The sequence below is a fragment of the Pelophylax lessonae genome (genome assembly GCF_965119305.1).
Source record: "Pelophylax lessonae genome assembly, chromosome: 5".
NCBI classification, from domain to species: Eukaryota; Metazoa; Chordata; class Amphibia; order Anura; family Ranidae; genus Pelophylax; species Pelophylax lessonae.
Window position 1 is genome coordinate 41,249,607 of NC_138772.1, and position 27,768 is coordinate 41,277,374.

Sequence of the window (27,768 nt, forward strand, 5' to 3'; positions counted from 1 at the left end):
TTGAACAAGGGTACTTATAGGCTGGGGATCTTCTGAATGAGGGTACTAATAAGCTGGAGATCTGCTGAACAAGGTTTCTAATAAGCTGGGGATCTGCTGAACAAGGGTACTAATAGGCTGGGGATCTTCTGAATGAGGGTACTAATAATCTTGGGATCTGCTGAATGAATGTACTAATAAGCTAGGGATCTGCTGAACGAGGGTACTAATAGGCTAGGTATCTGCTGAATGGAGATACAAATAAGCTGGAAATCTGCTAAACAGGGGTACTAATGAGCTGGGCAACTGCTAAATGGGGGTACCAGTGCGCTGAGGTTCTACTGGGCCCCTTTAAAACAAATTCAAAATCAACACACACAGGGCATTTGCCAAGCTTCATTAAAGCATCACCGAAGCATCAAAAACACATAAAAAAAAAGCATGCTAAAGCGATAGGCTCTTTAATGTCTGTTAAAGTCCAAGCAAGTGTAAATGAGCCCTAAGTGACACAAATAATGCAGCTCTGTGGTCACAATAAATTATAAAATATATTCCTTTTAAAAAATGATCAGTGAAAGTTGACTTGATATCAGCCTCATGCAATCCCCACATTTGATGCCTTTTTGACTTACCGTGCATGAGCAGTGATTTAATAAAGGTTGATTAATGCTGTGATCCCAGGACACGGCCCAGGACACAGCATCAGCAGCACAGAGAGACAAAATACGGGGCTGTCCTGGCAAACCTGGGACAGTCGGCATCTGTGCCTTTATTATGTTTGGTGCATTGTACAGCTGAAAAAAGTACAATCATACACATATAGCAGACCTTCGCATGACATGGAAAAATACACCTCTGCCCTTGATAACCTGATTAACTCTCCTTCATGTACTAAATGTGTGCATGTACTAAATGCGATCATGCAAGCAAGACACTACATTAAAACAAAATGCCTATAGTAATTTTTTTTTTTAGTGGTTACATGTTTTTTCTAATTCCCTCTAATGTTCTCTAGAATTGCAACATTGTATCTCTTGTTACAAAGACATATGTATTTTCTATGCTCCTCAGCTCCATCTAGTGGCCATAATGCAGTATTTTACCACTGTCCATAATAAAACATCAATTGTTGTGTAGAGATAATAGCCTAAAGAATAAAGCTGCACAAATAATCCTTAAAACATCTTGATCTGTGGTGGCTGGGTGGCAGTGTGGTACCTCTGGCAGCTGGGTGGCACCTCTGGTGGCTGACTGGCACCTTTGGATGGCTGGCAGCCTGGCACCCGTGGGTGGCTGGCTGTGCTTCTGTGGGTGGCTGGCACCTGTCTGTGGGTGGCTGGCTCCTGTAGGTGACTAGCCTACTGCCTGGCTGGTTTGCTGGCTGCTTCAATTGTGGGCATTGGGCTTTTGGCAGGCTAGGCTGAGCCTGGGCTGGCTCTTTTGCTTTGCCACAGAAGCAAAGCTGACCCTCTCTGTTTTGGGTCCGTGTAGGTGGCACATGCATGCACGCGACGTCAGTATGTGCTGTGATGTTACGCGCCATGCCTCTGCGCACGGGTCCACAAATCTCCACACCTTCCTTGCCCCAGGCTCCCCCTATACTGGAATGATAGCCCCGGGGCTGAGGACAGTGGTCCGCGCGGCTGCTGACGTCAGTCACTGCGTGAGCCTTGACTCGCAAGTATTTATTTTTAAAGGAGAAATGGCAGAATATATTTTTAAAGCTTTTGTTAACCTAAAAATAAAAATGTATCCTGTTCCCTTTAAGCATGTTATACAGCACAGTGCTGTGTAAATTGTCCCGCCGTATCGCTTAAAATACCTGGCTGATCCTGCCTGGCTATGTCCTCCCCCCTGTAAACTGACCACGGTATACCATGGCTGCTGAGCCCTGACACCGTGGTCAGTCTACGTGTCTTCCATCATCCACAGCTCACCTGTCCTCCTCTGTCCTCTCTCCCCCCTCCCTCCCTGCCTGTCTGCTCCTGTGTCAGTGCCCCTCCCCCTCCCCTCCTGCTGCTATAGTTTAATTTAAAGTTTAATATCCTGTCTACAGTTTGTTTAATAATCCTGTGTGCCCCTGTGTCTGTGTTAAAAATAAGCCGTTCCTACCTCTTTATAAGTTTTCAGAGCGCCCCGATCGCCGCTCACGTGACCTGCCTCCTCCTCTCCTCCTCCTCCTCCTCCCCTCCCGACTTACGTCAGCGGGGGAATCCTCGGCCCCACCCACGGCAGCTGTCAGACGGGCAGTAGAGAGAGCCGGCGGGACACTTGAGCGGAGATCGGCACTCTGAAAACTTGTAAAGAACTGCCTATTTTTTTTAAAACACAGACACAGGGACACGGGCACAGGATTATTAAACAGACAGGATGGTATAAAGTGGCTTAACAACCACTTTACAGGGGAAGTTGAGATTCCGGGGGGGGGGGGGTGGCACTTGCCCCCACTTGCCGATGCCCATGGCTGCTGCACACAGAAGGTTTTTTATCTTAATGCACAGAATGGTTTAAAATAAAAAAAAAAACCTTCTGACTTTACAACCCCTTTAACCACTTAAGCCCCGGAAGATTTTACCCCCTTCCTGACCAGCGCCTATTTTTTGATCATGCGCTATAAACAAAAAAAGAGCTTCAATTTTTCAAAAATAACAATATTTTTCACATTTTTTTATCTGAAATTCCCCCAAAAAACATGTAAAAATCAAAAATTTTTAACATTTTAGGCCAATTTGTTTTATGCTACATATGTTTGGTAAAAAAAAAATTGCAAAAAGCGTATTTTGATCGGTTTGCGCAAAAGTTATTGCGTTTACTAACTAAGGGAAAGATTTTTGTCATTTTTGTTTGTTTGTAATGGCGGCCAACTGCGATTTTTTTTGCGGCGGACAGATTGGTCCCTTGACTGACATTTTTGACACTTTTGGGGTTACCAGTGACATTACTGCAGTAATCAGTGCTATAAATATGAACTGTTACTGTAAAAATGACACTGGCAGGGAAGGAGTTAACTTTATTGGAGAGGGAGGGGTTATGTGTGTCCCTAGGGGCGTGTTTCTAACTGTGATTGGATGTGGCTTGAGGTGTAAGAACAGAGATCAACGGTCCTACATAGCAGAACCGTATGATCTCCATTCTTACACAGGGTAGACTGACAGGCGGCTGTGTTTACATTAGCCGTCTGCCTTTCTCCCGCTGTAACGGACGATCGCGAGTGCCCGGCGGGAGCGCGCCTTCAGCGGCGCGCGCTCGCTCCCTAGAGCCTCACAGGCTAGCGACGTAGACCTACGTCGCTTTGCCTGTGAGGGGCTGACTTCCCATGTAGTGCTCGGAGGGAGGGAATTGTGCTAGGGTTTTTTTCTTTTTTGCTTGGGGGGGGGGGGGATTTGGAGCGAGAGAGAGGATTTGAGTTTGGAAGGCGATGGGGGTGGGCAAAGATTTGTGCTGGCAGAGGGGATTTTAGTGGGGGGGGCAGATTTGTATTGGGAGGAGGGGGATTTTATGCTTAGGGGGTAAGCATGCAGCTCAGTGCTCGATTTTTCTTTTTTTTTGGAGGGAGGGGGATTTTTGCTCGTACTTCTTGGGGGGCGCAGTTTGGTATGTTTGCCCTGGGCTCGAGGTGACCTTGTCCCGGTACTGGCCATGTGCTTACCCAGAATAATTGTAGTAATATTGTCATTTATAACATCCAATTGGATTCCATGGATAACTTTGTTTCCCTTTGCCCCAGATTTTATCCCTTTATTCTTTTATTTCTTTTTTTTCCTCTTTGTATGCTTTTTTACGCTTTCAGATTCTTGTATATTCCCTTGTCCATCCTCCTCCGACTGTCAGGATTGTTTGTGTTCAAATTCATCAATTTAATTTAATTGGCTTCACTCTGCGTTTGAAAATGCAATTAGAGCAGTGGTACCTTTCTTTCATTATTTTCAGGGACACGCGAGAATTCGCTCTTTCATGCGGGGTACCGCGGCCAGGATCTACTTTAAGCGCAAGAAAATAATGTTAATTAAACGCACACTGTCTTGTCCAAGGTGCTGTCTGACGATAAGCGATGGCTGCAATATGGATTCCGCCGCTTTTGTTTGTAGAATTGTGATTAAATTGTTGGTTATGTAGTTTATGTATATCGCTTTTTTTTTTTGCATTTTTTTATTTATTTTTTTCCCATTTTGGCTCTGTCGGTGTCCTCATATTAGACTTCTAAAAAAAAAAAAGCGTACAGCCTACTAGCGTGCGTCCCTGCTTGCTTAGAGTGACGTTAATACAGCTGTGATCTTGTTATTTGCGAAAGGTCGATGAGAGATAAACCAAGGTGTAATCATGCCGGAATGGAAAGGGAATTGCATTTGTATGTGGCGTATATTTATTTAGTAAGTGTGCTGGAAATCTTTGAAGCTACGATTTAAATGTAATCAGCGCGGAACACCAAAGGAGTTTTTTTATGGGCTTAATCTATCTTTCCCAGCTGGCTACATGGAATATAGAAGCGTAAAACAAAATAACTTACTAGCATTGTCCTATAAAATGATATGTTTTTAGACGGCTCTATAATAAAATAATTTATATGTGGCTTATTAAAATGATAAAAGACCCCGTGTCATCAAGCTGCGGTAGTGCTTAAGGGCCCATGCACACTAAGGCCATAGGCGTGCGCAGGGGGTGTGCCAGGTGTGCCTGGGCACACCCTAATCTCCGTGTGCGGCACAGATTCCCCCTGCTGATATTTCACCAAAGCCCTAAAAAAAAAAGTTGTAAAAAATAATAAAGAATGAAATAATAAAAATAAAAAATACTGACACCGTCCACTGCCCTACTGACACCAACCTCCGCCCTACTGAGAACCCCACAGCTCTACTGACTGGGGATGATCGAACTTTTCAAAAGTTTGCTTCGACCAGAACACCTGAACTTCCCGAAAGTTCGGCCCGGATTTCAGAACCCCATTGAAATCAATGGGACCCGAACTTCGGTAATCAAAAAACACCATTTTGAAGCCCTAAAACCCAATAAATGCCCCTAAAAAGTGCCTAGGGTTCTGAGTCATGCCCCAGGGACTATTAATCACACAAAAAAAGTTCTTAAAAATTGTCATTTTTGATAGAGAGCCAATTATTAAAAAATTATTGAAAAAAAAAAAAGAGATTTCTTTGTATTTAGTGTCTGGGGATCTAAAAAGTGTACCTGTGAAGTTTCAGCTCTGTAGCATGTCCAGAACCAGAAAAAAAGGTTGTTTGTATTAGCATTAATATAGAACAGGGATATGGCTCCGCTATTTTCACACCTTGCCGGTTTTGTAGCAGGCGTTTTTTTGGGCATTTTTTGGGGGACTTTGGAGGCAGGCATAACATCAGAACTTCTGTGTAGGGGTATATATACATACACCCATGTATGTATATATACACATACACATATATAGGTGTGAAAGTAGCAGAAACCTATGCTTGCGCTAATGAAATAATTAACACCAATATGGCTTCTCTCCTATCACGCCTATATGTGTGTATGTGTATAAATACATATAAGTGTGTGTGTATATATACCCCTATACAGAAGTTCAGATGTTTTGCCTGCCTCCAAAGACCCACAAAAAATGCCCAAAAAAAACGCCTGCAACAACACACCTGGGCATTTTTTTTTTGGCGCAGGCATTTTTTTGGGCATTTTTTGTGGGTCTTTGGAGGCAGGCAAAACATCTGAAATTCTGTATAGGGGTATATATACACACACACTTATATGTATTTATACACATACACATATATAGGTGTGAAAGTAGCAGAAACCTATGCTTGCGCTAATGAAATAATAAATAGGGATGATCGAACGGTTCGGGTCCACCATCGGTTCGGCCCGAACATTGGGTGTTCGAGGTTCGGCCGAATTTAGAACTTTTTGCCCAAAAAGTTCGGAATTCGGCAACCAGAACCGCCCAAAATGCAATGCTTCAGGAAATGGGCTTTAAAAGCCCGTGATTGGACCAGAACCATTAGCAAAAGCCAATTGAGGGGGCAGGAGAATGCTAGGAATGTGATTGGAGTGACTAGGGGGTCCCTAGACCAATCATTAGTGAATACGCCCCCCAGTATATAAGATCGCCCCCGCCATATTCCCAGCATTGTTATACTGGACATGGAAGAGAGTGGAAGCAGTTCTGTTAATTTTACTTTAAAAGTGTCATTTAGCTATTTTTAGTGTGAGGAAAGGGATATCTAGTGTAGTTAGAGTGCTCCTTTACACTTAAGTTAGCTTCAAAAATTTAGTTTCTGTAGGGAAAGTGTTAAGTGTCAGGGGACCGTAGTGTAGTGTAGGGTTAACTGACAGTGACTGCTATGGCAGGGTGACAAAACCCTTCCATAGCAGGGTGACCGCTATAGAGAAATGATCATTTCTCTGTGTTGCTTCGGCACAGGCATGTGGCTTCTCACCAGCAAGCATTTTTTAATGCTGCAGGGGCTGCCACTGCCAGTGCTTTTTTGAGGACATGTTTGATGTCAGACATGACATCTGAATATGTGTATAGGGGGAATATATAGACATATATGTCTGAATATATACCCCTAGACATATATAGGTGTGATAGTAGCAGAAATAAATGCTTGCGCTAATGAAATCATTTACAGTAATATATTTCTGCTACTATCACACCTATATATGTCTAGGGGTATATATTCAGACATATATGCCTATATATACCCCCTATACACATGTTCAGATGTTTTGCCTGCCTCAAAAGAACCCCAAAAAATGCCAAAAAAACGCTAGCGTCAAAAAAGAAAATGCCCAGGTGTGTTTTTGCTGGCATTTTTTGGAGGGTTTTGGAGGCAGGCAAAACATCAGAACTTGTGCACAGTACCACTATACACAAGTTCAGATGTTTTTCCTGACTGCAAAGAACCCAAAAAAATGCCTGCTATTAAACTGGCAAGGTGTTACAGCAGAGAAGCCATATTCCTGTGCTTAAAGTTTTCTAATACAAACAATCTTTTTTTTTCTGGTTCTGGACATGCTACAGACCTGAAACTTCACGTGTACACTTTTTAGACCCCCCAGATACTAAATCCAAAGTAAAAATCAAAAAATCTCTTTTTTTTTTTTTTTTTTTAATTTTTCAATAATTGGCTTTTTTATCAAAAATGACAATTTTTAAGAACTTTTTTTTGTGTGATTTTGTGTCTGGGGGGTCTAAAAGGTGTACCTGTGAAGTTTCAGCTCTGTAGCATGTCCAGAACCAGAAAAAAAGATCATATAGGTGTTAAAGTTAAAGGAGGCTCCCGAACCACATCCCTGTTCTACTGAAAAATTATCCTTTTTTTTTCATGGTTCTGGACATTCTACAGAGCTGAAACTTCACATGCACACCTTTTAGACCCCCCCAGATACTAAATCCAAAGTAAAAATCAAAAAAATCTCTCTTTTTTTTTTTTTTAATTTTTCAATAATTGGCTTTTTTATCAAAAATGACAATTTTTAAGAACTTTTTTTTGTGTGATTAATAGTTAATGGGGCATGACCCAGAACCCTAGGCACTTTTTAGGGGCATTTATTGGGTTTTAGGGCTTAAAAATGGTGTTTTTTGATTACAGAAGTTCGGGTCCCATTGATTTCAATGGGGTTCTGAAATCCGGGCCGAACTTTCGTGAAGTTCGGGTGTTCTGGTCGAACCGAACTTTTCAAAAGTTCGATCATCCCTAATAATAAACAGGCATATGTCTCTGCTCCTATCACACCTATAAATGTGTATGTGTATAAATACATATAAGTGTGTGTGTGTATATATACCCCTATTATTTTTATACACATACACATATGTGTATTTATACACATACACACATATAGGTGTGATAGGCGAGAAGCCATATTGGTGTTAATTATTTCATTAGCGCAAGCATAGATTTCTGCTATTTTCACACCTATATATGTGTATGTGTATATATACATACATGGGTGTATGTATATATACCCCTACACAGAAGTTCTGATGTTATGCCTGCCTCCAAAGACGCCCAAAAAATGCCCAAAAAAACGCCAGCTACAAAAACGCCCAGGTGTGTTTTTGCAGCTGGCGTTTTTTTTTTGGGCATTTTTTTGGGGTCTTTGGAGGCAGGCAAAACATCTGAACTTCTGTATAGGGGTATATATACACACACACTTATATGTATTTATACACATACACACATATAGGTGTGATAGGAGCGGAGACATATGCCTGTTAATTATTTCATTAGCGCAAGCATAGTGTTCTGCTACTTTCACACCTATATATGTGCATGTGTATATATACAGACATGGGTGTATGTATATATACCCCTACACAGAAGTTCAGATGTCATGCCTGACTCCAAACATGTCCTCAAAAAAGCCCTATAAACGCCTGCAGCAAAAAGCTGGGAGACAGGCGAGAAGCCATATCGCTGTTCTGTAAGTGTTCTAAGAGAAACGATCTTTTCTCTATAGCGGTCACCCTGACATGGAAGGGTTTTGTCACCCTGCCATAGCAGTTAGAGTCAGTTAACCCTACGCTACACTACAGTCCCCTTACACTTAACACTTTCCCTACAGCAACTAGATTATTAAATCTAACTATAGTGGAAAATAGTACCCTAACTACACTAGATATCCCTTTCCTCACACTGAAAATTGCTAAATGACACTTTGTAGCAGGAGTAACAGAACTGCTTCCACTCTCTTCCACGTCCCTGTATTACAATGCTAGGAATTTGGCAGGGGCTATCTTATATATTGGGGGGCGTATTCACTAATGATTGGCCTCTGGACCCCCTAGTCACTCCAATCACATTCCTAGCATTCTCCTGCCCCCTCAATTGGCTTTTACTGATGGTTCTGGTCCAATCACGGGCTTTTAAAGCCCATTTCCTGTACCATTGCGTTTTGGTCAGTTCTGGTTGCAGAATTCCGAACTTTTTCAGCAAAAAGTTCGGAATTCGTTCCGAACCTCGAACAGCCAATGTTCGGGTCGAACCGATGGTCGACCCAAACCATTCGATCATCCCTACTACTTACACCATTTAATGTTTTAAAACATTTGGGTGCACACCCTAATGCCATAGGCTGCGCACACTTATGACTAAGGCATTCTGTTGCAGTGTAAATGTGCATGCGTTAACCCCTTCCCAGCCATCTCGGTGTCCATTTAACCCCTTATTGACAGAGGGTTCACATAGTTACATAGTTGTTAAAGCTGAAAAAAGACACCAGTCCATCCAGTTCAACCTGTGGTGTGTGAGTGTGCTTGTGTTTATGTCACTAGTAAATTGTATATCCCTGTATGTTGTGATCATTAAGGTGCCCATCTAAAAGTTTTTTAACCACTTAAGGACCAGGCCTATTTCTGACATTTGTTGTTTACAAGTTAAAATCAGTATTTTTTTTTTTTAATTCCAAACTTGTTAAAATCAGTATTTTTTGCTAGAAAATTATTAAGAACCCCCAAACATTACATACAGTATCTCACAAAAGTTAGTGCACCCCTCACATTTTTGTAAATATTTTATTATATCTTTTCATGTGACAACACTTAGGCCCCTTTCACGCAGGCAGACCGTTCAGATCCGCCTGAAAATGGACAGCCCCATGCATCTCTATGGGGCATCGGATGTCAGCGGAGACATGTCCGCTGACATCCGATCCATCAAATCCATCCGTCCAGCGGATCGTATCGGATGGGATTGGATGAGAATGGACAGGCGGTCTGTTCTCATCCGATTCCCCATAGAGAACACTGGGGACCTGACAGCTCTGTCTCCGCACACAGCGTGGAGACAAAGCAGCCATTCGCCTGCTCAGCAGGGGATTGGTGGATCGATCCCCCGCTGAGAAAAGCGGAGTCCGCCGACGGACTCCCCTGTGTGAAAGGGGCCTAAAGAAATGACGCTTTGCTACAATGTACAGTAGTGAGTGTACAGCTTGTATATATATATTAATTGAGAGAAAGAGAGAGAAATAAAAAAATTGTATAATAAAATGTAATTAAAAAAAAAACTAACAAGTAATTCCATCGCTCTATGCAGACTCAAAATGCAAATGCTTGCCCGGGGTGCGCACATGTATTTAAACCGCGATTGCACCACATATGTAAATGACGAAGTGAGAGCAGTACTTCTAGGGCCCTCATTTATGCCTTATCCTATGCTGATGCCTTTAATGCGTTGCCCTTTTGATCATTTTGGGTACCCATTTTTCAGGTGTACTCTTTTTTTTTTTAAGCTTGAGACATTTCGTATCTATTTACCTTACACTACCTCGTCTTTTATTTTGTACAGAAATGGGAATTAAATTGTATTTGTGTAATGGTGAATGGTGGGGAGAGATTATATTATTTCACTAGAAAAGGATAGTTGTATGCCAAGACACTATCCCTCAGTATAAAATATTGGAAAAGGAAGACCCACCCTTCTTTAGTAGGGGTAGAGACAGAGGGATTTGAGGGTGCCAGGCATAGATTGACACATAGACAATATTAAAAAACAATTCATTTTATTGATGTCAAAATATTCAAATTGAATAGCATCTTGAATATTACATTTTTCCAAATTATGTATCTCACTAAACACAATCGGTTACAGCAGATGTGGGTAATTCTGGATCTGCGCATTTCGTCCAAACATGAGGGCTTCTTCAGGATCCGAAACAGATGAATTAACACCACTAGAGACACAAATATATTTAAGAACAGATCATATTGATCAGCATTTAAATATACATGTCCAGTGTATGGAGTGAAAAAAATAAATACAATTAATAAAGTGTCCAAAATATAAAGTCCACAACTTGTATAAAAGTTCAAATAACAGGTGCGATATATAAAATTAAAATAATAAATGAATCCAAAATCCAATAAAAAGTGCTTCTGTGCAGATATTTAAGGTGCTCTTAAGATGGTCACTGTGCAGGTGTTAAGGTGCTCTTAAGATGATCACTGGTGTCAAGTGACTTGAACCCCTTTGAATACCCCACTCACCAGAAAGGATGGACCCTTATCAAGGGTCAAAAAACGCTTGTGGGGAAAAGGATCCTCCAATCTGTAATCCTAGCTAATTGGAGATTATAGCATATCAAATCTTCTCCATGATGAGAGATAAAATGGGCTGGATAATATCCCTTTACTGTAAAGGCCCTGGGCAGCTCACGCCGCTCCACACACCACTTCCGGCGACACCGTGTCCATATCCATGTCCATATGTGTACATTACAAACAAAAAATATACATTAATAGAAAATATAACAGCATATTAGAATTCCAAAACATAAAGAGTAGAGATTCAGGATGATTACCAATAAATAAATTGTATTTGTCTGCACTAAAATTCATTTTAGTGTATTTTTTCCTAAAAATCGAGATTTGATAAATAGTTGCACCGATATTGTGTGGCATAAAAATTGCAAAAACCATCTTTTGTTCTACAGGTCCTTTGATGTCAGTAAATTTGTATTTTAAGTAATATTATAGTGATTGCTATATGTGTGATATTTTATATGTGTGAAAGAAATAAAAAAACTGCTGTAGAGGGAAATTGGTTAACAAACAGATACAACGAAACCCTTTCGTGTCTACCAGACCAAAAGGGGGCAAATAAGAAAAGTTAATTGGTGGGTTTACTAGGCCTCAGCTTTTTATATTTATATTTTTTATATATATATATATATATATATATATATATATATATATATATATATATATATATATATATATATATTTTTTATGAATAGGTTTTTAAAATGTACAAATCATGAATAGGTTATGAACTATTGTCTTATCTTCTGCTGTATTTTATGTTTCAGGTTCCTGGGGAAGATGCATGGGAGATGAATGTGGGCCTGGTGGGATCCAGACAAGGGCCGTATGGTGTGCCCATATTGAGGGATGGACAACCCTCCCCACAAACTGCAAACAGATCGACAGACCTGAAAACCAACAGAACTGTTTTAGGGTGTGTGACTGGCACAAGGAACTTTACGACTGGCAGCTGGGCAGCTGGAACCAGTGCGCGCCGGTCGCGTCAAAGTTGTCGGAAAAGCCTTCAGAGTGCACAAAGGGTGAGGAAGGAATCCAGACTCGAGAAGTCGTCTGTTTACAAAAAGCCACCGGGGCGGAGGCCGATGACAGTATATGCGAGTACTTTGAGCCGAAGCCCAGGCTGGAACAAGGGTGCCTTATTCCCTGCCCCCAGGACTGTGTGGTGTCAGAGTTCTCCCCCTGGTCGGAATGTTCCAAGACGTGCGGCAACGGCTTGCAACACCGAACGCGCCATGTGGTGGCCACTGCCCAGTTTGGTGGCTCGGCCTGCCCAAACCTCACAGAGTTCCAAGTTTGCCAGACATCACCCTGCGATGGGGAGGAGAATATGTACAGCCTCAGTGTGGGACCTTGGAGCGCCTGCTCAATGCCTTTGTCCAGGCATGTACGGCAAGCTGGGAAGAGAGGGCGGAACAGGGAACGGGCAAAGGAGAGAGAAAAGGCCGTAAAGGACCCAGAGGCCCGGGAGCTAATTAAAAAGAAGAGAAACCGCAATAGGAAAAACCGCCAAGAGAACAGATATTGGGATATACAAATTGGCTATCAAACACGAATAGTCACCTGTATGCACAAGAATGGAAAAACCGCTGCATTGAGGTAAATTTATATTTTTTTTAGCCATCAAACAAAACAATGGTTGCAAACCTCTGAAATGAAAAATAAACAAAGCATATCTTTCTATAGTGTTTAATTGCCTCAATCCAGAGCACCTAGTAATTTCTGTCTCCTCTCTTTTTCCTCTGCCATCTGCATGAGTCACTTCTGACAGTCAATGCCGACACTAGATAATCCCAGGAGATGGGCCTGTCTCCACTCCAGCATACAGCAGGTGACTGACAGCCTCAGATGTGTGGAGAGGCCATTAACAATTAAGAGCACTACCACATGTCTGCTAAAGAGCAGCACATTTCTATGCATGTTGGGAAAGCACAAAATGTTATCTTCTTTCCCGATTTGCATAAATGTGAACGGAATGAGGAGAGGAAAGATCCCTGGTTCTGCATGTCCCCATGATTAAGCTTCGGTGTACGGAGTGAAACGCGTTGGGGGCGTGGCTTGGTAGGAGCCCAGGCTGAGGTTGTCTCTCTCATACTACCATAGGACTTCGTGGATGTGCGGCACCAGGGATCTTTCCTCTCTTCCTTCCAGTGACTACAGGAGCTGGGACGACCTCCACCCCCTACTGGCACTCCTGCAGCGGTTGCAGCATCACCCACACTACTCCCCTCAAGCCTGATCAGCACACTAAACAAACCGTGGGTGACAATGCATAGATGTAAACCCAGACTAAAATTGTATCAATCAAATTGTAACATATGGGGTGAGCCTAAACCAGAGAACAACTACTGTATAGTAGGGATCGACCGACTATCGGCAAAGCCAATATATCGAGGGCTGATATGAACTTTCACTGATAAATCAGAATCGGCCCCGGAGGTTACCGATATTGCCAATATTTTGGAAAAGTGCTGTACCGGAGTGATGCCTGCAGCCAGAGGCATCACCCCGGTACCGGCGCCCATAGCCAACGGCCGCCTGTCTTGTAATGATAACCGATGCGGCTGAGAAGCCGCTCGGCTGTCATTACAATAAGCGCAAGGGGATGTCCCCCCCCCCTCCCGCCGCCTTCCGCGGCTCGCCTGGGTCTCCCATCCCACCGGGAGACCCGGTCAACCAGCCTACACGGCTGCCGAAGACCCGATCAAAGCCGCATTTGGCTCTGATTGAGTCTCCATGTAAAAACACGGAAGTGATGTCATGACATCACTTCCGGGTACTGGGGCCAGATTTTAAAAAATGACAGCATTCAAAACAGCCGAACTTGGCGTTTTGAATGCTTTTAAGTGCAGAGAAGGGGTTCCCTCCACAAGAGTGCCTGTCAAGTAAAAAAAAAAAAAAAAAAAATGTTTCTTTAAATGTACGAAAATATCCGCCCATATCGGCCGATACCGATACGCGATGACCAAAATATCGGTATCGGTATGGGCAATGAAAAAACGATATCGGTAGATCCCCAGTGTATAGCCAAGGCTCGAAATTATCTTGGAGAGAGGCAGCGATGCCGGAGCAGGTGCCTAGGTAAGAAAACACTGAGGACCTACAATACACTAATGCCATTGACCACCAATGCAGGGGGACTACATTTTATTGCCACTGACCACTAATAGAGGGAGTTCAATTTTACTGCCACTTACCATAAATAGAGGGGGGGGTTGCATTTCATAGCCACCACCAATGGAAGGGATTAAATATGACTGCCACTGATTACTGATAGCAGCATGACTGAAATAGTAATGCCACTAGAACCAATATTCATTTTTTTTTGTTGCCACTGACATTAGCTAATGCTGAAAGTTACTATTACCCCCACTGACACCAATGCTAAGGGTAATTTTTCCTACCCCTGACACCAATGATGAGGCTTATTTAACTCCCACTTTCTGGTCAGGGTAACCCCAGGCTCTGTTTTATCTAAAATATAGATAAAGCAAAGGGGGAAGGTGCAACACATACAAGTAATACACCACTTGATTGACCACCCCTACTTTTGGCTATGTCAACAAGTGTCTGGGGAGTGGGATGAGTACCTGCATGCATTTTATGACAAAAAGAAAGCCTTAAAAGGGATTTTTTTTCCCCCACAATCATATATATCTAGGTAAATGCTGCACCTGTCCCCCGCCGGCTCTAACACTGAGAATCAAGCTATCTAGAACCTGGACCGGCTCTGTGATGTCAGCAGACAGCGGACTTCAGCCTGCTGTCTGCTGAAAACGGTCAAAGGAGTGCAGAACGAACTGCACTCCTGTTATCCATTGGAGGAGTACAGCCAAATGAGCTTTGGCTGTACGTCTCTTTTAATATAATGAGTATATTATATTTACCTACTGCATTATTTTTCCAATGATAATTTATAGAGCTTTTGTTAATGTTTGATCGTGCAAAGGACTAAATCAAGCACTAACCATTACCATGTCTGCATGCTTTACATATCAATTTGCAGGCACAGGAGTTGCAGTCTGGCTCTTTGAGTTGTGCTTTGCTTTTCCTGAACAGTCTATGCAGCATTTTTCTTAGCCCAAGCAGCAGAAAACAGGTCTGTTTCAAATGAAATTTAGCATAAATCCCGGACAAGCCCCCAATTGTTTTTGCATTTTACCTTTTGGTTACTTTGCAGTAAAGCAAGAAATCAGAAAACCCTGTAGTATATTAATGTGCTTTTGCTAAACAAGAATGCTTCACATATAATCTACTTACAATTGGAGGAAAATAATACAAGACATACGGAGTATTATAAATATGCATATAACACACATGCACATGCTATCTAAACTTCCTAGCAAATGAGATTGACAATGTACAGTATGCTATGGGGATATACTAAAAAATCACTTAGCTTGGGTTATATAGCTGCTTTATGGTCTTTGTAGGCAACCAGAATTCCAGGCTAGTCAAACAATTGCAGAAACCAGTTTCTCTTAGGCCCTTTTCACACAGGCGGACCGTTCAGATCCGCCTGTCCGTTTTTTTGGCGGATCTGAACGGTCCCCCCATGCATTCCTATGGGGCATCGGATGGCAGCGGAGACATGTCCGCTGACATCCGACCCGACCCGATCCGATCCGTCAAATCTGGACGGATGGAAACCCTATTTCTCTAGCGCTCATCGACAGACGTAGTCCTCGGTGATACACCACCTTCGGGTTATGTTACCTCCGCAGGAGCAGGACTAGACAGGAAATTAGAAAAGCTCTGGCCACACCCTAGGGGCAGTCCCAGAGGGTATATCCTCTCTCTCTCTGCCTCAGCAAATCAGTTATTTTCTGTCTAGTTAGGAGTAAGGACCTAGATACCTTGCTGGGATCTTCGGTCCTGGCAAGATTTTTTTCTTAAAAAGATTTTTTAGACAGCTTTTTTCTCCAGTGTTCCTGTGAGATCTTCAAGCAAGAAAGCTGAACTGGGCGACGGGCTGGATGTTGAGATCCGGTGGTCACCCCAGTTCAGCCTACGAGCGCGTGCAGGCCATAGCTCCGCGCTGGGTCGGCCGCGACAAAGTCCCATTAAGGGACTGACCCCGCGAGTTAAACGTCTCGCTGAAACGCCAAAGACCATGAGTCACGGCGTCCGTATTGGTCGACAGCCCTCCCGCCCCGGTGGAGAGGGGTACTGTCAGGAGTTGGTGCCCGCCTGGTTCCGGTATGGTGAGTAGTATGTTCCCCCTTTTTCCCTGACGGGTTTTGTGGTGAACGCGGGCCCCTCTCTGTATGGTAAGAAAGAGTCCTTTCTATCCTATAACATGTCACAAATCCTCCTACTTTGAGTGTGATTTATGTGTGCAAAAGCCAGGAGGCTTGGCTTGGGAGCTAACAATCTATTGTATACATGTTTTAAAGATGTAATCTGTGGCATTCTGGGAATCTTATGGGTTAAGTATAAGCTACCTACCAGTCAGAAGCCACGGACATGTAGACTGCCTTCCAAATCAGATCTCCAGCTATTTAGCAGGCCTCCCGAACGGCCACGCGGTCCGCCAGGGCCGGTACCGCCAACCACGCATATCCCCATGCAGAGAGAGTGTTGTGTGCCCTGCAGCACACCGCTATTCAGTTTAGGCCGCCGCCATTTTTTTTTTTTGCTGGATCGCACGAGCCGCCATTTTGGCGTAGCCTCGTGTCTCCAGCATGGGGGCGGCCATGTTTGAGGTGATTCTACACCTCGTGGAGCTTGGGGGAGGCGCCGGAAGGCGTGCAGAGGGGCGGAGCCGCCTCCTTTCTTCCTGGGCAGCCAGCCAAAAGACTTCCTGTTTGTCAAGACAACGCTGTAAGCTGTTGCAGTTTAACTCTGAGCATCAAGTGGTGAGCCTGGGGGTCTATCTCTCTCTCTCTCTCGATCGATAGGGATCCCTAAGCAGGTAACACTAAGGGGCTTTTTGTGGCGCTGGGGGTCAGAAAAGAAAAAAAAAAAAAAAGTTTTTTTCTTTACTTTTGAATGATATTATCCAGGAAGTAACTGGAGTCATTATGGACCCTGCCACACATATTCCCCCACCTGTTTCCCTTGAGGGGGCCTCGGGACCCGCCGGTGCACAGAGTATAGAGTCATTTACAGCAATTTTGGAGTCTATGGTGGCTCGGGTGGAGGCGGCCTGTCAGGGACGGGGGTCAAGGAAGCGACCCCCGCCTACCCCTATACCATCTGACACCTCTGACTCAGATTCAGAGATGGTCACGGCAGTTGCAGGTTCCTCTGCAAGGGCTGTTATCCCAGGTAAAGCCCCCTCAGACAGTGAGGAGGACGCTTCTTCTCTTGCTATAATTCAGGAAGAAGCATTGGTGGACGCACTAGTTGTGGCAGTGCAAGAAACCTTAAAACTTGAGGCTTTACCGGCAGAGGCAACTGAAACAGAGAGGCCTTTTGGGACTAATAAGCCCATCAAGACGGCGAAGGCTTTTCCTGTACCTAAATGTTTTGGTAATCAGATTAAAGGAGAATGGGAGCATTCTAAACGTACCTTTACTATTTCCAAGCGTATTGCTAGACGCTATCCGTTTGAGGAATCCATCATTAAGAAATGGACGGTACCACCAGTCGTGGATCCGCCTATTTCCAGGCTGAATAAAGCCACGGTTATTCCAGTGGAGGACACTTCGTCCTTTAAGGACCCGGTGGATCGAAAGATAGAAGCAGAGTCCCGCACTATCTTTTCTCTGATAGGGTCAGCATTTAGACCAGTAATCGTTATTGGTCTAGTTTCCCAGACACTTACGGAATGGGCGAAAATGGTACGCCAAGATCTTAGGGGAAAAGATATTCCCCAGGAGACATCTGATTTGATGGAACAGATCATACAAGGGCTACGGTTTATCTGTGACGCAGCCTTGGACACTACTCCCCTATTAGGGCATGCATCTAAGTTAGCAGTGATCCTCAGACGTGTGCTGTGGTTAAAATGCTGGTCAGCTGACCTAGGTTCCAAAAAGACCTTGACCAATCTCCCCTTTCAGGGGAATCGTCTATTTGGAGCCAACCTAGATGAAATCATTAAGGATGCCACTGGGGGCAAGAGCACTTTTTTGCCACAGGCTGCAAAATCTAAGGGACCTCGCAACAAGCGAGGACCTTTCTTTACCGCCCATAAAGGGCGCCCGACTGGTACTAGCGGGAAAGGCAAGACTCCTCCAGGAGGGTTCAAGAAGGGGACCAACCCAGCCAAACCCGAAGCAAAGGAGTACACAGCCTGAAGGTGCGCCCCCACCCGGTTTCAGGGTGGGGGGACGTTTTCACCGGTATTCAGGACATTAGATCGAGCATCAACCACTACTACCGGTGCGATTCTTCCCTTCCAACATTTAAGTACCACAGGAAGCGGTAGTTACCGTTCCCTGAAAAGATCTTTTCCCTTACCTTTTCCTAAGATTAGTCCCGATACCTCACAGGAATCGGATCTGGTTGACCAGATAGGCCAAGTAGCCTCTAGTCGGGTGACTTCGGTCCCTGAGGTTCAACCAGAAAAGATCACCTTTCCTGATAACTATCAGGTATCTGATAAATGTGTGGGAACAGAAAACGACCAGACTTTCTTGGATGGTCGGGGCCAGATACCTCTAGGGACGCCTGGTTCAGATCCAATCAGCGCCAGTGGTCCTAGAAATTCTAGGCTGGCCTCCTCTAGCCGGCCTGGCCGACTTGGACATGTTAGTCGCAGACGTTCCGTGGGAACTTCGTCTCAGGGAGTGTCTGTGGTCTCAAGGACCAATTTACCTTCGTGCTTTACAGTCGCTGGTTTTAATGGCCTGGCCATTGAGACCCAAGTACTGAAGGACAGAGGTTTGTCTACTTCAGTCATTCCTACCCTTATTAAAGCAAGGAAAGCGACTTCCAGCAAAGTCTATTATCACACATGGAAGTCTTATATTGCGTGGTGCGAATCTTTAGGATTTCCTCCACGTACCTATTCGGTGACTCGAATATTGGCTTTTTTGCAACAAGGGGTTGAGCAGAAGCTAGCCTTGAGCACCATCAAGGGTCAAGTTTCAGCATTAGCAATCTTCTTTCAGAAGCCTTTAGCTACCAAATCCTTGGTGCGGAATTTCATCCAGGGGGTGCGGCACCTGGCTCCTCCAGTCCGCGCGCCCTTACCGCCCTGGGATTTTAATTTGGTTTTGTCGGTTCTACAGAAACCTCCCTTTGAAAACATCAGGGAGATTCCCTTGCTTACTCTATCCCAGAAGGTGGCCTTCTTGGTGGCTATTACTTCTGCTCGCAGGGTGTCAGAACTGGCTGCATTATCATGCCAGTCACCATACCTAGTGATTCATAGGGATAAGGTAGTACTTCATCCTAAGCCATCTTTTCTTCCCAAGGTGGTTTCAGATTTTCATCTGAATGAAGATATTGTACTACCTTCCTTGTGTCCTCAGCCCAAGCATCATCGGGAACATGCGTTGCATTCCTTAGATGTGGTTCGGGCAATCAGGGTATACCTGAAAGCTACGGAATCATTCCGTAAGACGGATTCACTTTTTGTGATCACGGATGGCCCCAGAAAGGGTTTGCCTGCATCTGCCGCGACCATTGCCAAATGGATTAGACAAACGGTGGTACAGGCTTATTCTATTAAGGGTCAGAGTCCTCCGTTCCCTGTTAGGGCGCACTCCACTCGAGCGCTCAGTACTTCCTGGGCCTTTCGCCATCAGGCGTCAGTGGTCCAGGTATGTAAGGCGGCCACCTGGTCGTCGGTACATACCTTTACAAAATTCTATAAAATTGATGTGACGGCATCGGCGGATGCCTCATTTGGCCGCAAGGTTTTGCAGGCCGCAATTTGAGGAGACCGGTGGTCTACCTCGAGGGTTTTTTTCTGTTTGAAAAAAAAAAAAAAAAAAAAAAAAAAATTGTTTTCTCTTTTTTTGGTTGAGTCTCATCATTAAGGATGAGCATTGTAAACTTCTAGTTGGCACCGGTTGGGCCTTCTAGATTGGGATTTGATTTCCATTTTCCCACCCCTCAGTTGTGATACTGCTCTGGGACGTCCCGAAGGTGGTGTATCACCGAGGACTACGTCTGTCGATGAGCGCTAGAGAAAAATGGATTTTTGTAAAATCTTACCGTAAAATCCTTTTCTCTTAGCTCATCGACAGACGTAGTCCCCGCCCCTCTGTTTTGGAGTTGGGTTGGGTTAAATTCTCTAAGCACTGCTTTTTCACATAACTGATTTGCTGAGGCAGAGAGAGAGAGGATATACCCTCTGGGACTGCCCCTAGGGTGTGGCCAGAGCTTTTTAATTTCCTGTCTAGTCCTGCTCCTGCGGAGGTAACATAACCCGAAGGTGGTGTATCACCGAGGACTACGTCTGTCGATGAGCTAAGAGAAAAGGATTTTACGGTAAGATTTTACAAAATCCATTTTTTCCATCCGTCCAGCGGATCGGATCGGATGGCATCGGGTGAGAACGGACTGACGGTCCGTTGACATCCAATTTCCCCCATAGAGATGCATGGGGAACTGTCAGCTGTGTCTCCGCACACAGCGCGGAGACACAGCTGTCCTCCTGCTGCTCAGCTGGGGATCGGCGGCTCGATCCCCCGCTGAGAAAAACGGACTCCGTCCAATGGACGGAGTGTGTGAAAGAGCCCTTAAGGTGTAGATTTAATGTAATCCTCAGCTGAAGTTCCCTCTGGCCAAATATTCTTTAGTCATATGGAGTCCCAGTTCAAGTCCTTTTTCTGCCATTCTTATTTTAGATCCCCCTATCCGCTATCATTGATTTATCTGTGATTGGTCCAAACTGCACACAGTTAACCACTTGCCGACCGCTTACTATATATAAACGGCGGCAGAGTGGCTCCTACAGACAAAACCACATTTGGGTGTCGGTCACCTGGTGGCAGCTAGGGGGCAATCGTGCACCGGCGTCGGCGCGCTCTCGCCCCCGATCGTCAGTGGGGAAGCCGATGCATGTGTCAGGGGCCTCCGATTGCCGCCTGACACCCACGATCGCTCCCCGCTGAGAGAGAAGGACAGTCGGCTGTTGTAAACATAGCCGACCGTCCTTCTCGCTAAAATGATCACAGAGCTCCTGTGATCCTTCAATATAGGATCACATGTCTCTATGGTCATCTCAGAAGCCACGCCCCCCAACAGTTAGAATCACTCCCCTAGGGTCACATTTAACCCCTTGATCACCTATACTGTTAACCCCTTCCCTGCCAGTGTCATTATTAGAGTGACAGTGCATATTTTTAGCACTGATTACTGTAGTAATGTCACTGGTACCCCCCCAAAACTGTCAAAAATGTCAGTTAGTCGTCCAATTTGTCCGCCGCAAAAAATCGCAGATCGCCGCCATTAAAAAAATAAATAAATAAATAAAAATGACATAAATCTTTCCTGTAGTTAGTAGGCACAATAACTTTTGTGCAAACCAATCAAAAATATGCTCATTGCGATTTTTTACCAAAAATATGTAGCAGAAAACAAATTGTTTTGATTTTTTAATTTTTCTTTTTTTTTTTTTGAGAATGTCATATAGCAGAATGTGAAAAATATTGTTTCTTTTTCAAAATTGTGGCTCTTTTTTTGTTTATAGCGCAAAAAATAAAAATCGCACAGGTGATCAAATACCACCAAAAGAAAGCTCTATTTGTGGGGAAAAAAGGACGTCAATATTATATTTATTTGGGTACAGCGTCGCACGACCGCGCAATTGTCCGTTAAAGTAACGCAGTGCCAAATCGCGAAATAAGGCCCTGGTCATTAAGGGGGCAAATCCTTCCGGTCTTAAAGTGGTTAACAAGCAGGTGTTCGTCATAAAGTAGCCATGGAGTGTATGTAAAACCATAGTAAAAAAAATAAAAATAAATTGGTGTAAGAAAACTTACATGAAGTGTAAAGTAACCAGGCACAATGCAGAGCACTGGAGGGTGAAAAGTCATGTATTGCCATGAGTCTAAGATAGAACTCATTTGATGTCTACTTGAGCGAGAAAATCTTCATTCCCAGTTAATATCTATTTGGGGAATTATTCTTTCTACTATTCTCTACATGGAAAATTGATAATGACTCAGCTAATGTGGCTGAACGTTAAAATTAAAAAAGAAACTAATTACTCTAATTGATCCCAAATCTCTTTTAATTAACCAGCAACTGATAATTGGTAAGGCAAAATCGTGGTAGATGAGCATTACTCAGGGAACAGCAATGTAAATATATATAGAAATGTCATCATTAATCAGACGTGGAACAAGCTGATGGAATAGATTTTGGAACACTGTGGCCTATGGGTTATCTGGCAAGGTAGTACAGTAACCTATCGGATCTCAGATTATATTAGTTAACAACAGTTTGAAAATTAAAAGCTGGTTTCTAGTTAGTGACAACAATTGCTACACAACTCTGTTCTTCATGTCTTCATTGGACTGAGCATCAGATATACTTTTTCATGCTATGCACAAGCCTAGGATACTTGGGAATTTTTGGAAATTGGAATTCCTGGGATTGGAGGTAGAAGTAAATTTTGGGTGTGGTCAAAAAAGAGTGTAAAAGTAAGAGGGGGTTAAAGGATAGGTCTGCAGACCATTCCAGTGACACTGTCAGTGCACTTTGTCTCTCAACTATCAACCATTCCATTGATGTGACACTTCATTGATGTGACACCATTCCATTCTATTCCAAGTGACACCATTCCATTGATGTGGCACTTCATTGATGTGACACCATTCCATTCTATTCCAAGTGACACCATTCCATTGATGTGACACTTTGTTGATGTGACACCATTCCATTCTATTCCACCTAACACCTGTAGCACCCTCCTAGTAAGGTGCTAGGTAGGGAGTATAGTTTTGGCTCTGTCTGCCTATCAGAGGAGCAGCAGGCCAAATCTATATGGCACTCTGCTTAAAGCGGAGTTCCGCCCAAAAGTGAAACTTCCGCTTTAAATAGTCCTAACCCCCTGACATGCCACATTTGGCATGTCATTTTTTTGGGGGGGGGCGGGTACCTAGTTTTGACATGTACCCGCTCCCACTTCCGCTTGGAGCACCGCGGCGCCCTGAGCGGAAGTTCTCCGCTCTCCCTCCCTGCAATCTTCTGGGACATGTCAGAGGTCCCAGAAGATTGCCGGCCAATCACGACGCATAGCGCAACTCGCGCATGCGCAGTGCGTACCCGGCTGTGAAGCCGCAAACTGTCACAGCTGGGTGCCCACATCAGTGATGCCGGCGCCGCGGAGCAGAGAGGGAGAAGACGGCGCATCGCTGGACCGTGGGACAGGTGAGTGTGCGGTTAGGCTGGAACTCCGCTTTAACAGAGAGCAGGATCTGTAGTTGGGTCTGCTCATTGTGCCCCGGAGTGTATTCATCTGGTCTCAGGGAGTGTCCCCAGCTGATCCAATGGGGAGGTACGTTGGATAATGGAGGAAACCTGACCAATGACACACAGGCTTTTGGTACTGCCCCAGGGGTTGCCACAGACAGTTAGTCTCGATGCATTATGGGGCAGGGTATAAAAAGCCACGGGCACATAAAGTAGATGTCTTTTGGCGGGAAGCTGAGTCCCAGAAGGAGGGTGGTGGCTTCCTCCTCTTCTGCAGCAGTTGGTGATGGTCACAGGCAGTCGGCCTGGTGAGCCAGTGGTGTGAGGCTGAACCCAGGGATCCAGGAGAGCTGACTGGAGGAGTTGAGGCACTAGAGAATCTGGAAAAACAGTATTGTGAGTACAGAGGATCTTGCCCAGGGGTCTGCCCAGGAAGGGGACCACTCTGGAGTGTAGAGCCAGTGGACGGGTGTCAGCTAGCACAGAGAGAAAAAGGGGTTGGGGGAGTACCCTGAAGAGAAACAATGATAGGAACACTTACCCCATCTTCATTCAAGTGGCAGGATGAAGCAGCAGCCTTGCCGCATTCTCAAGTTAGAAGTCCTCTGAATGTGAATAGTTAACAGTTGGAGTATCCCACTCATCCCTTCTCCCTTCCCAATATAAATAAAGCAACAAAAACAACAACCCCTAGACTGATCATTGACTGAGCCAAGGACATAAAGTGTTAAGTTTCGGCAAGCAGTTGCTACAAGTAACCCAGGGGAATCCAAAAGTGTCATTTACCAGCAGTCCTCTAGGGGGCAGTGCTACACACCATTCCATTGATGTGACAAGCATGCCTTTGAAACTTTTGAAAATGTGAATTGGAGATGGAGTTGATTTTAGGGGAGGGATCAAAAAAGTGGCAAAGACAACTCCCACTTATCCACCATTCCATTGATGTGACACTAAGGCTATCCTGCTGGGACCTCCTGAAGGTCTGTTTTTTTTCTTTGCCAAATGGCGATTTTAAATAGAACTTATGCAATTGCAAGCCAAGTGATGGCAGTGTGGCCCCATTGACATGATATTCATAGCTGACATGAATAAGCCCTGAATAAACATGAAATGCGTTAGCTGTTGTCTGCTGTTTCCCTATCTTGTATCTGTGGTATGTGATTTTATTGAAGACTCTTCAAAAAATGTGATTTTTAGATGTGCAAGGGATTTTCGCCTTTTTTCTTGTGAAGACAGCTACGAGCTGGGCCGGTACCTAGTAGTGTGATAGCAACATTGGATTAGCGGACCGCCCTGTTGCTTCTTTGGTTGAATACTGAAGCTGCTGGCTTTGAAAAATTCTTTCCAATGTGTATTCTTCTCACAGCTGCGGGACCCTGGCACCAGGGCTGGCCCAAGACATTGTGCTGCGTGGGTCCAAAAATTAAATGCTGCCCCCCGCCCAAAAATTTTTTTTAAAAATGGCGCCCACCAAAAGGCCCCCACATCCATTATTTTATATCATGATAATTAAAACTAAAATTAAATTTATCAGGAAGTCAGATTTACATGCAACAGCTCCTGGTCTAAATGTAAAATCATATGACATACCATTATGTTCAATTCCAAACCACAAACTTCAGTATGATTTTGTTTGTCTAAATGTTTGACGTCATTGCGCACCCCACAATCACGTGAGGGACGTTACCAGGAGGAGGCACTCCGCCTCCTCATACTTATTAGCTTGCTCTACGGGTGGCAGTATAAGATGGAGAAATGCCTCCTGTAACGAGCCAAAAACTCATGATACACAAAACTGCTGGAAAAAAAATCTTGAGCGTCAATTTGCTGCCCCTCTCAAAGTTCCACCTGGGACCAATGGACCCAGTGGGACCCATGGTAGGGCTGGCCCTGTCTGGCACTGCTATCTTGGAGCTGGCTGAGACTTGCTGATAAATCACAAGCACCATCAGAAGATCATGCACTGCAGCTAGACTTTTCTTGCAGCCTTCTGGGCAGAGCCTTCTGGGCAGGGCCAGGACAAGGGGAAGGCGAGAGGGGCGGCTGCACTGGGTGCAATGATTTATTGTAGGGATGGGGGCCCCTTCCTTCTGTTACAAGGCTGACAGGAGTAGTGATAGCAGCAGTGATTTTGACAAGCGAGTGACTGCTGGGAGGTAGAATCCTCTAAGCTTGCCCATCATAAATTGGGGTGCAGTTTGGCATTTTTTCCCCAGGCACTGGATGACCTTGTGTCAGGAACGCACTAGGCAATCCTCCATGGCATTGCAGAGGCGCACTGGAGTGTGCATGCGCGAACGCCTGTCTGCCCATTTAGCGGCGAACAGGGGTTCACCAGTGCACATGCGCGTGCACGATCGCCCGTGCCTGCGGCCACGGGCCAATGTGCGCATGTGCACGGGCACGCAATAGTTATTGCAGTTGGCGCCCAATGACCTATTTAAGGTTAGCAGGCACACTCATACTTTGCTGTCTTGTCTGCAGCTTCTCCTGTACCTCCTGATCCTGAAACCTGCTGTATTCCTGATTGACCTCCAGGCTTGTCTCTCCCCTCGCTTGTCTGCTGCCCGCCCTGACCTCGGCTTGTCCTGTGACCATTCTCCTGCCTTATCCTTGTCTGTTTATCTGCCATTGGATCTGGACTCACTCACCCCCTGGTGGGGCGACCCTGAGGACCGTGACCTGGTGCTATACACACAGCGAAGTCCATCCTTGCCATCTGAGGCTCTGGTGAAAACTGGTTGGCACTTAGATTCCGCACCTCAGGCTAGCCTGTGTCAGCCAAGGTGACTTGTCTGTGTCCCTTCATCTGGATCCTGTGAGGCCACCCTCTGCACGTCAGGCTTGCCACCAGCTCCCTAACACCTTGTCCCAGCACTGCTCCTGGGACATGTCACAGGAGGCTGCCAGTGGGGAAGGAGATAGGACAAGCCTAGGAGGAGATGTCGGAACCGGGAGCGGGTACTGAGAAAAAAAAGTACTGCCTCCCCATCAGACAACCTGCAACCCAGTTACAAGCTGGGGGAGGGGGGAGAATGAGCAGTACTTCACTTTTGGAGTAAAATTCTGGTTTTAAGCCAAGATTTTGGCTTTCCTTTCCAGTAAAAAAATTTGACTGCACTTTTCAAAAGAAAGTTTTTAACACAGAATTAAGATTTGTGTAGTAAAAGCATGTACTACTAAGTGAGTGAAAGTGATCTGACCTCTTAATGTGCTGTTCGCAAGTTAAATAATGCATGAACAGAGCATTAAAAAGCCGTTAGGTATGAATGAGCATTAAAACAGCCAGCGGTAACATCCACAAGTACAGAGTCAAAGGGTCTGATTTACTAAAGTCAAGATCACGCTGACAAACTACTCATGCCGGCTCTCAAGTAAAATTAATTCTCTCAACTCATTCATCTCTTGACCCCAGCCAAGCTTGGTTATTAGTCTCTAGCATGGAGTTTACTATAAAGCCACGCAAGCTTTGGTTTTTATAAGAGCACGGAGTATGGCACATTTTGCAAGGGGGTCCGCGATTGGAAGGGGGGGGAATGATTGTCACAATCTACCTGCACCACCAAAGGTGGACCACTCAACATCTCCTGGAGAACACAGAAAATACCCCCAAGAGGAAACAAAACGTTGATCTTTCCAATTCCAGACAGCAAAAAGAAAGGATTATTCTAACTCTATTTTGTCAACCACCCTTTGTGACCTAACCTTCCCTAAAATACTCTCCTGACAGGTTCCAGCTCCCACTCTCAATTGACAATAACATGTCCAATCAGGAAAAGGAACTACAGTAGTAAAAATGTTTCTTCCACCCACCCCCACCACTCAAAAATCCCATCACCACCAACCCACTCCACCACCACAGCCCAAAGTCCCACCACCACTACCTCACTCCACCACCACCCCCAAAATCCTACTACCACCACCCAAAATCCCACCATCACCACCCCACTCCACCACCAACACCACCACAATCCAAAGTCCCACCACCACTACCTCACTCCACAACCACCCCCCAAAATCCTACTACCACCACCCAAAATCCCACCATCACCACCCCACTCCACCACCAACACCACCACAATCCAAAGTCCCACCACCACTATCTCACTCCACCACCACCACCCAAAATCCTACTACCACCACCCAAAATCCCACCATCACCACCCCACTCCACCACCAACACCACCACAATCCAAAGTCCCACCACCACTATCTCACTCCACCACCACCACCCAAAATCCTACTACCACCACCCAAAATCCCACCATCACCACCCCACTCCACCACCAACACCACCACAATCCAAAGTCCCACCACCACTACCTCACTCAACCACCACCCAAAATCCTACTACCACCACCCCAAATCCCACCATCACCACCCCACTCCACCACCAACACCACCACAATCCAAAGTCCCACCACCACTACCTCACTCCACCA

General features: G+C 44.9%; 1 protein-coding gene across 1 annotated transcript in view; it reads left to right on the forward strand.

The window, feature by feature from the left end:
• Window positions 1–27,768, forward strand: part of THSD7A (thrombospondin type 1 domain containing 7A) — a 518,460-nt gene that overhangs the window by 250,618 nt on the left and 240,074 nt on the right. The window contains exon 3 of the mRNA XM_082258557.1: window positions 11,776–12,607. Coding sequence (XP_082114683.1) covers window positions 11,776–12,607 — 832 coding nt within the window. The remainder of the gene's footprint in view (window positions 1–11,775; window positions 12,608–27,768) is intronic.